This window comes from Mytilus trossulus, chromosome 3 (genome assembly GCF_036588685.1).
Source record: "Mytilus trossulus isolate FHL-02 chromosome 3, PNRI_Mtr1.1.1.hap1, whole genome shotgun sequence".
Lineage (NCBI taxonomy): Eukaryota > Metazoa > Mollusca > Bivalvia > Mytilida > Mytilidae > Mytilus > Mytilus trossulus.
The window spans coordinates 48,456,236-48,467,534 of NC_086375.1; the positions used below are offsets into that span (position 1 = coordinate 48,456,236).

The window sequence follows — 11,299 nt, forward strand, 5'->3', positions numbered from 1 at the left end:
TGTTTTATCCCTCCAGAAAATTTGATTGAAGTAAAAGAAAAAAGCAACCCCATGAAAATATTTCTTTCTATTTCTCCCTGTAGTTTATATGTTTCACGAAAGATGCACTTCAAATGGTTAAAGTAGAAGTTTTGTTGTTTTAGGTGATATTTTATGATAGTGATTGGAACCCAACCGTGGATCAACAAGCTATGGACAGAGCCCACAGATTAGGTCAGACCAAACAAGTTACAGTATATAGACTGATCTGTAAAGGGACCATTGAAGAGAGAATTCTACAGAGGGCTAAAGAAAAAAGTGAGGTAGGTGTCTGTTTGAATATTAACCTGAATATGCCTGAATTATTTGCTTCTAAAATGTAAGAGGATAATCAATCCGTTTAAATATTTATTGGGGGAAAAAGTACATTTGTGTATCAATCGCTCTCTTCCATAGTAAGATTTGTCTAATTAAAAATTTATGCATTGTGGGGTCAAATAAAAGTTCCTTCTGGAAAGTTGAACAATATTACATTAACAATTAATATTAATATGTAAATTACCATAGATGGATCCGAGGGGGGGGGGGGGGCATTTGTTTGAATATATAGGGAATCATTGAAGCGGACCCGCTTACAAAAAGTTCTGGATCCGCAACTGATTGCGTAAGTAAAACAGTATAACTTTTAAACTAAGGGTACTCCAATTCAATAATTGACATTGTAATCCTTATAACTTAATCCTTATATACAAACTTTATAATTGCAGATTCAGAGAATGGTAATTAGTGGAGGAACTTATAGACAAGATGTACTCAAGCCAAAGGAAGTTGTCTCCCTTCTTATTGATGATGAAGAAATGGAACGAAAAGGTGAGTCAAAAATGAAGTTATCTTTTCCTACTTGAAAACTGAAATAATTCTTTGGAAAGAGGATTTAATTACTGAATGGTCTTAATATTTAGTTTATCCATATTTTTACGTGTCACTAAAACCTATAAATGTTGTGGAATGAAATAAAGATTTCAAAATTTGTAAAAATGTCGACTTGAGCTCAATGTGTAAATCTAAGTAGCTCTTGTTTTCCACCAAAATACTTGCACCCTAATAACTATCTATTCACACTAAACTTTAACATGCAAAGTACATTTTGTCAATTTTATTTAATATGAAAGTGATTTTATAATGTTTATTGAAAACCTTTTTTTAACAGTATTACAGAAGACAGACGAAAAGGGACCATCAAATGAAGGAGGCAAGGAGAAAGAAAAGAAAAGAAAAAGAGAATATGTCAGGGTATGACACAATAATCATAGTTAATATTTGTAAACTATTTAAAAAAACAAAATGTAGCAAGTAGTGATTAGTTTAAACTTTTATATAGAACAAAAAAAAAACAACACATTTTTGTCTCTATTTACAATCCTGTATGACTTGGAAAAGAGACATTTACTACAAGTATCCAATCATATCAACTGTTCTATGGCACATAGATTGACTATGATGATGCTTGAAACAATGTATTTTATAAAATGACAATGTCATTGTTTTATGACACTTTTGTTAGGACACGTTTTTTTTTAATTGTTGGTTTACGGATCCGCCGACCCGATTTTGACGATTTTCAGAATAAAAATAAAATTGACTTTTCATGCTTTTTTTTATTCCCGCCAACCCTTATAAATGCATTATCCCTGAAAAATAATTAAAATTTTCTTTTATTATGAAATTAAATGCATTAATCATTAACAAAGTTGATAACACTTTCTGTTGTGAAAAATAAAACTTCCAATTTACGTTTCTAAAAATAGACAAATCAATTATAACTGACCTTGAAATGTCTTTTGCGCAAATAATTTTATTTGCGGAACGAAACCTGTGTTTAAAACCAATTACAAAATAAGTTCGTTTCCCTTATTTGTCATCAGTCCATAAGATGCATCATCTCAGAGAAATAAACTTGTCCAAATGTGGACAGGTGGAATACATCAATTAAAGTACTGAATATTAACAAATCATTTGAAATTTTCTTGTTTCATAGATAACAAAAAATATCGATCTTTGGGATAAAAACTGGAATGCATGACAACTGATTAACCCGATATTGTCGTTTTTCCAGTGGATGAGTCTATTATGTTTTTCTACACGTGTGTTGAAACTTATTTTTGTACGACGTTTTTATATTTTTTTGTGCTTGAAGATCATTATTCACCAAGTTTTCTGAGAGCTACGCGAATCTGTTTTTCTTGTTTGTGAAATGACAATTTGATTTCGACCCCCCTTTTTTACAGGAAATTATTAAACGATGTCATGCGATGTTCATGATCATTGATCAATAATATTTCATCGAACTTAATGTTAAGAAATGATGACAAAACAGCATATAAGATAAACATTTTGTTAGTAAGGTGAAATATATATTTATTTTGCATAGTTTTTCTGTTTTGAAAGATATTTTTTTTCTTTTTTTTCTGACCGACCGACCCTACTTTTTTATGCGAACAATCTGAAACCAACAAATTAAAAAACCGTGGCCTTAATTGCATATGTATCTGTATCAATATCAAAGAGTAATGTAATTTATTATTGGAGTTGTTGACTATTGATTCAAAATAAAGTTTATTTAGACAACCAGCTCTGTAACACAGATAACATTAAGTTTTATATTTGTTGAAACATCCTTAACAAATGCATGAATATATCTTCTAGTTTGATATTTGCTTTTAAATTGGTTAACAAACATTAGTTTTTAAAATGCAGTCTTCTCCTTTCCCTGTACAATTGGTTTGAATGCAGTTATAATGTAATTTGTAAATGCTTCTCCTTACTTAACTTACTGAGTTTACATAATTCAGAAAACTTAAGATATGAATTTTATAAATCAACAAATTCTATTTTTAGAAAAAGGATTCCAAAAAGGTGAAACAAGATGAGAATGTAACAATTCCAGCTGATACAGAGTCCATGACAAGTTTTGATTCTATGTCCGTCCCAGCCAGTCCTCAAAGTGGTGTAAGTAGCTTAGAATATGCCATTATGTATTACAATGGAGCAAACAGTATAAATAAAAAGTTTAAATGGAAAGATTGTGTGGAAAATTATTACCATTATAATTTATTTGCTGATGCAGAAAAAAATATAATAATGCTTATAATTATGTTATTAAAGTTTCTGACATAATTGCAAATGAGACACTTTTCCACCGAAATATCAAAAAGACAAGGATGCGAATAAATACAGGTCATTGTATGACCTTCAACAATTAACAATACCCATACCGGTACCATAAAGTAAGCTGTAAAAGGTACAAGACAACAACATCACATTGATACTAGTGGATTATCGAATTTTGAAGATTTCAAGATGAACCTACATTAGCTATAGATAAAAAAAGAAAAAAAATCAAAATTTTTCAAATTTCATAAGTTTCCTATGAAACATTTTTATCTCAATTAATAGCATGAAGAATGAATTGTTGGTTTACTGTAAGCTCTAAAATATCAAGTTTAATAATGAAATAATCTTATTCAGTTTCATAAGATGTTTTTACCTGTGATAAAAGACTATTTCATAATGTTAAAAAATTTGATAATTGTTTTAGATATCATATGGCAGTGAGTTGACTCAGCAATCAGGATTTGGTGTAGATGACAGTAGTAATGATGCTTTGGTCATTGTTGATGATCCACTATTGGGAGGTTCAACTCAAGGTTGGTATTTATTATTTGAACTGACCAAACGCTTGCCCAACAGCTTTCATTTATATACATGTAGTTGGAATAACTATAAGTGAAAGTGTATTATAATTTTAAGTAATTTTTATGACCTGTATATTTAAGGATCAACACTTTTAATGAGAAAATAGAGAGTAAGCAGCATACAATTTTATTTACTAAAATCATAGTGGCTAAAATAAATTATAACACTCTACTCTGTCACTGTATAAAGATATAAAATGCATAAAGTCTTTATACATAATTTTATAAAGATCAACATGTCAAAAAAACTGTTCAGTTTTTTCAAGAACATAAAAAAGAGCTTCAAAGATTTCTATTTAGAAATAACTTATTAATCATGCTTTGTTGATTTACTCAACTAAATTAGTTTGTACTTAAAATGTTCTACTGTATAATTATTAATCTTATAGCTTTGACACCACCAACTAAAAAAGGAAAGAGAGGTCGTCCAAAAGGTTCAACAGGAACGCGAAGGCCTAGAGGTAGAGGACTGAAGAAAGCTTTGAGTGCTGCTGAAATTGCAGGTGCCCAGGCAGGCTTAACAGCAGCTTATGCTGCCTATGGATATAATTTCACAGGTAAGGATGGGATAGATAGTACTAAATAAACATCATATGAAAATAAGATGTGGCAATGAGATAAGTAAGAAGATGTGGCAATGAGATAATTCTATACCAGAGTCCAAATGACATAGAAATCACAACTATAGGTCACTGTACAAGTTTTTCACAGGAATTTATATTATGTTGCAGTTATCACTAAATGATGTAGTCAAAACTGTATTAAGCAGTCACCATTGGGAAGTATAAAAAAAGACTGCTCACGATAGGTGACCTTTTAAACAAAGTTCAAATTTTCAATGCAAACATAACTAACGACCAGGATTGGGGCAAAGTGTTTTAGTATTTTCAATTGGTGAAGTGATCTTGCCTGCAGCATATTCCAACACTGAATTTTTAAGAAAACTGGAAATCTGTTTATATTCTCAAATTCACCTGCAAATGGGCGATCCAAATTGCAATCATGTTCTGAATTTCATATTTACCTAACACTTATATTTTTTTGTCATGATGTATTAGTAAGTTAAAAATATTAATATGACTGTTTTTGACTGAATTGATCCTTAGAGGCAGGCAGGTGGCTCTTTAAACAAGGTGACCATTAAGGCAGGTTTGATTGTATTTATCTGATGAAGTGTAATAAGTCAGTACTATTAAATCATAGGAAAAAAATATAAGTTGTTACTGGTGCTTCAGGGTCTACTGATTTGCTAACATTTAATATTCATCATATTTTACAGGTACTGGTGGTTCTCCAAGCAGTAAAAGTAATAGTTCATTTATGATTGGTGATTCTCCAAAAAACACAAACTCTCCACAAGATTCAAAGAAACAATAGGGCTATGTTTTATGTGTGCAAACATTGTTGATGCATTTTAATGATTGCATGTGATGCAAATTGAAATTGTTTTTAAGATGCATTTAAATGATTGCATTTGATTCAAATTTACGTTGTTGTTGAGATGCATTTAAATGATTGCATGTGATTCCAATTTAAGTTGTAAGTTCAGAAGTCTGCATGTCATTGCCTAATGCATTTATTTGAGTAAATTTAATTTTTTATCTGTCTTCATACCTCACCTGGAACATTAAATGTATTTGTTGTTTCTTCAATCCTTTCAACAAGTTGTTCAATAAAACTTTGACAGTACATTTAAACGACTCTTTTGAACAAAGTTTTGGTTAAGTGCTTTTACCATTTCTACTTCTTTGAAAACATTTATTTAAAAAGATTTCATCAAGACTATGCATTGTTGATTTTACACATTATTGTAATACCTAATTTATGAAAACCTTGCCAGGAACAATTGAAAATTCCAATAATAAACCAATTTGATATCTTTGAATAATTTAATTTTAGATGTAACACGTCTTCTGATTGGCTGACATTTTTTGTTTATCTTCAAGACATAATTTTGTCATGTGACCGTGAAGTCAACAACGTTTTTTCATGGTTTACTCCGGTTTAAAATGGAATTAAGAATTAAATTATCAGAAATTACCAATATTTATTCTGTCTATTCGAAATAACATAAAAACTATGGTGCACACTTTAAAATAACCTGATACACAGGTTATTAAGTGTTCACTACATTTTTAGCTCACCTGACCTGAAAGGTCAAGTGAGCTTTTCTCATCACTTGGCGTCCGTCGTCCGTAAACTTTTACAAAAATCTTCTCCTCTGAAACTACATGGCCAAATCTAACCAAACTTGGCCACAATCATCCTTGGTGTATCTAGTTTAAATAATGTGTCCGGTGACCTCGCCATCCAACCAAGATGGCCGCCATGGCTAAAAATAGAACACATGGGTAAAATGTATATTTTGGCTTATATCTTTGAAACCATAACATTTAGAGCAAATCTGACATGGGGTATAATTGTTGATCAGGTCAAGATCTATCTGCCCTGAAATTTTCAGATGAATCAGACAACATGTTGTTGGGTTGCTGCCCCTGAATTGGTTATTTTAAGGAAATTTTGCAGTTTTTGGTTATTATCTTGAATACTATTATAGATAGAGATAAACTGTAAATAGCAATAATGTTCAGCAAAGTAAGACCTACAAATAAGTCAACTAGACCAAAATTGTCAGTCAACCCCTTAAGGAGTTATTGCCCTTAATAGTCAAATTTTAACAACTTTTCGTCATTTTTTGTAACTTGTACAAAAATCTTCTTCTCTGAAACTGCATGGCCAAATATAACCAAACTTGGCCATAATTATCATTGTGGTATATAGTTTAAAAAATGTGTCCGATGACCCCGCCTTCCAAACAAAATGGCCGCCATGGCTAAAATTAGAACATAGTGGTAAAATGCAGTTTTTGATTTATATCTTTGAAACTAAGACATTTAGGGCAAATCTTAAATGATTTAAATGTCCATCAGAATAAGATCTATCCCCTCACATTTTCAGATGAATCCGACAAGTTGTTGTTGGGTTGCTGCCCTAAAATTGGTAATTTTAAGGAAATTTTGCAGTTTTTGGTTATTACCTTGAATACTATTATAGATAGAGATAAACTGTAAATTGCAATAATGTTCAGCAAAGTAAGATCTACAAATAAGTCAACATGATCAAAATTGTTAGAGCACCCCTTAAGGAGTTATTGCCCTTTATAGTCAATATTGAACAATATTTCGTCATTTTTGTAATTTGTACAAAAATCTTCTTTTCTTATACTATGGGCCAAATAAACCAAACTTGGCCACAATCAGTACTAGGGTGTCTAATGACCTACCAACCAAGATGACCGACATCAGTAAATACAGTAACAGGTGAGCGACACAGGCTCTTGAGAGCCTCTAGTTTATGTTACTTCTTCATAGACAGAAAAAAATATTACAGTCATTCCTTTAATAAAGGAATCATCATTCTAGCTTTATATAATGAATTCTGACTTAGCTAATTTGATATAATGGCCAATGCTTAATGCATGAAACTAGGTTAAAGGGCAGTTAGTTAATATGATTATGTTGAAGTGGTTATACAAAGAAAAGAAGATGTGCATGTTTGGGAAAAAAAATACTGAAGAAGTCTGTAGATCTTGCTTTATTTTATTGAATCTGTAATAGAAATACCACTATATTTGCTATTGATAAAAGCATGTAACATTTACATGAATTTTATCTTACATTGCTTCTTATTTATACAATATATTTTATAATAGATTGTTATGTTTAAGTGATGGCTATTTGTTTATATACAAATATTGGAAACGATTACAAAATCATGGGGAAAATATAAAATATTAAAACCAGATTATTTGTTGTTTCCTTCTAGATATTTGTCATATCCTTACAGAATAGTTGTGATATACATTGCTCCAAATTTCAATATTTACATTCCTTGAACATAAATTACAAAGTAGCCAATTTTTAAAAACACACTCTTCAAAGACGTGCATCAGAGAAAATACTTTGATATACAAATTCCCACAAAATCTTGAAAGGCTCATTACCAATACTTGTTGACCCTTCCAGATAATATTTCTTTTCTTGTGGCCTCTTGTCTCTAATAATTGAGACCATATTTCATGTATTTTTTCACCTTTTGCTTTAAGCCACCACAGTCAGTACAGTGTCTCATGTTGATAATCACACACTATACATTATGTCATGTTGATCACCAGACAATTAAGGAATAACAGTACTATAGTTTAAGAGTTGCCACCGTCAATTGTAGATTTGACGGTCGCAAATGCAGTTTTACTGACGATGCATAGTGGAGACAGTAAAACATAGATTTGCAACTGTCAAATCAAAATTGACGATAGCAACTCTTCAACTACAGTACTGTTATTCCGATTCAAATGCATTACAAAAAGAAATAATACAATAAAACTTGGAAAAATGTTTAAATTCGTCAAATAAAAAAAATTCCATGAACCTTCATGAACAATTTTGGCGCAAAGACGTCATAGGTAAACGTGACGTCATACAAATGAAAACTTGCAAACTGGAGGTTAATACGTTAACTGTATGCTTCAAATTCGGATAAAATTACATTTAAACGGCAAATTCAAGGTAGGTGTTGTTTTATTTTCAATTATATAGAAGTAATCAAACATTTGTTGATTCAATCATTTCAAAATAGTTATCCCTCCTTAGTTACGCCTGGTCAACTGTGGATTTGAGGGCAACTTTTAGCCAATGGAAAAAATTGTTACATACAAATAGCATTAGAATTTAGTATCACATGTTGATCACAGACATACCATTATCTCGTGTTGTTGTTGATCACAGATCTAATATTATCTAATATTGTTGACCAAAGAATGACATAATCAAATGTTGAGTATCACAGACAAAACAGTAGCACATGTTGATTATAACAGACAATACAGTATCACATGTTGATTATGACAGACAAAACAGTATCACATGTTGATCATCACAGACAATACAGTATCACATGTTGATCACCACAGAAAATACAGTATCACATGTTGATCATCACAGACACTACAGTATCACATGTTGATCACCACAGATAATACAGTATCACATGTTGATTATCATAGACAATACGGTATCATATGTTGATCATCACAGCCAATACAGTATCACATGTTGATTATCACAGACAATACGGTATCATATGTTGATCATCACAGACAATACAGTATCACATGTTGATCACCACAGAAAATACAGTATCACATGTTGATCATCACAGACAATACAGTATCACATGTTGATCACCACAGATAATACAGTATCACATGTTGATCATCACAGACAATACAGTATCATATGTTGATCATCACAGCCAATACAGTATCACATGTTGATTATCACAGACAATACAGTATCACATGTTGATCATCACAGACAATACAGTAACACATGTTGATCACCACAGACAATACAGTAACACATGTTGACTATAACAGAAAATACAGTATCACATGTTGATCATCACAGACAATACAGTATCACATGTTGATCACCACAGAAAATACAGTATCACATGTTGATCATCACAGACAATACAGTATCACATGTTGATCACCACAGATAATACAGTATCACATGTTGATTATCACAGACAATACGGTATCATATGTTGATCATCACAGCCAATACAGTATCACATGTTGATTATCACAGACAATACGGTATCATATGTTGATCATCACAGACAATACAGTATCACATGTTGATCACCACAGAAAATACAGTATCACATGTTGATCATCACAGACAATACAGTATCACATGTTGATCACCACAGATAATACAGTATCACATGTTGATTATCACAGACAATACGGTATCATATGTTGATCATCACAGCCAATACAGTATCACATATTGATCATCACAGACAATACAGTATCACGTGTTGATTATCACAGACAATACAGTATCACATGTTGGTTATCACAAATAATACAGTATCACATGTAAATCATCTCAGACAATACAGTGTCACATGTTGATCACCACAGACAATACAGTAGCACATGTTGATCATCACAGGCAATACAGTATCACATGTTGATTATCACAGACAATACAGTAGCACATGTTGATCATCACAGGCAATACAGTATCACATGTAAATCATCTCAGACAATACAGTGTCACATGTTGATCACCACAGACAATACAGTATCACATGTTGATTATCATAGACAATACTATATCACATGTTGATCATCACAGACAATACAGTAACACATGTTGATCACCACAGAAAATACAGTATCACATGTTGATCATCACAGACAATACAGTATCACATGTTGATAACCACAGATAATACAGTATCACATGTTGATTATCACAGACAATACAGTATCACATGTTGATCATCACAGACTACAGTATCACATGTTGATCATCACAGACAATACAGTAACACATGTTGATTATCACAGACAATACAGTATCACATGTTGATCATCACAGACAATACAGTAACACATGTTGATTATCATAGACAATACAGTATCACATGTTGATCATCACAGACAATACAGTAACACATGTTGATCACCACAGAAAATACAGTATCACATGTTGATCATCACAGATAATACAGTATCACATGTTGATTATCACAGACAATACAGTATCACATGTTGATCATCACAGACAATACAGTATCACATGTTGATCATCACAGACAATACAGTAGCACATATTGATCATCACAGACAATACAGTATCACATGTTGATCATCACAGAAAATACAGTATCACATGTTGATTATCACAGACAATACAGTATCACATGTTGACTATAACAGACAAAACAGTATCACATGTTGATCATCACAGACAATACAGTATCACGTGTTGATTATCACAGACAATACAGTATCACATGTTGATTATCACAGACAATACAGTATCACATGTTGGTTATCACAAACAATACAGTATCACATGTAAATCATCTCAGACAATACAGTGTCACATGTTGATCACCACAGACAATACAGTAGCACATGTTGATCATCACAGGCAATACAGTATCACATGTTGATTATCACAGACAATACAGTATCACATGTTGATTATCACAGACAATACAGTATCACATGTTGATCACCACAGACAATACAGTATCACATTTTGATCATCACAGACAATACAGTATCACATGTTGATCATCACAGACAATACAGTAACACATGTTGATCATCACAGACAATACAGTAACACATGTTGATCACCACAGACAAAACAGTAACACATGTTGATCACCACAGACAATACAGTAACACATGTTGATTATTATAGACAATACAGTATCACTTGTTGATCATTACAGACAATACAGTATCACATGTTGATCATCACAAAAAAGTACATTATCACATGTTGATCACCATAGATAATACAGTATCACTTGTTGATCACCACAGATAATACAGTAGCACATGTTGATCACCACAAAAAAGTACATTAACACATGTTGATCACCACAGATAATACAGTAGCACATGTTGATCACCACAAACAATACAGTAGCACATGTTGATCATGTAGCAGACAATACGGTAGCACATG

General features: G+C 31.8%; 1 protein-coding gene across 2 annotated transcripts in view; it reads left to right on the forward strand.

The window, feature by feature from the left end:
* Window positions 1-7,538, forward strand: part of LOC134711699 (chromatin-remodeling ATPase INO80-like) — a 32,797-nt gene extending 25,259 nt beyond the window's left edge. For both annotated transcript variants that reach the window (XM_063572478.1, XM_063572479.1), the window contains exons 31-37: window positions 144-302; window positions 747-849; window positions 1,190-1,272; window positions 2,878-2,988; window positions 3,578-3,686; window positions 4,124-4,291; window positions 5,014-7,538. In XM_063572478.1, the coding sequence (XP_063428548.1) occupies window positions 144-302; window positions 747-849; window positions 1,190-1,272; window positions 2,878-2,988; window positions 3,578-3,686; window positions 4,124-4,291; window positions 5,014-5,111 (831 nt within the window). In that variant the 3' untranslated portion in view covers window positions 5,112-7,538. The remainder of the gene's footprint in view (window positions 1-143; window positions 303-746; window positions 850-1,189; window positions 1,273-2,877; window positions 2,989-3,577; window positions 3,687-4,123; window positions 4,292-5,013) is intronic.
* The last annotated feature ends 3,761 nt before the right edge of the window (window positions 7,539-11,299 follow it).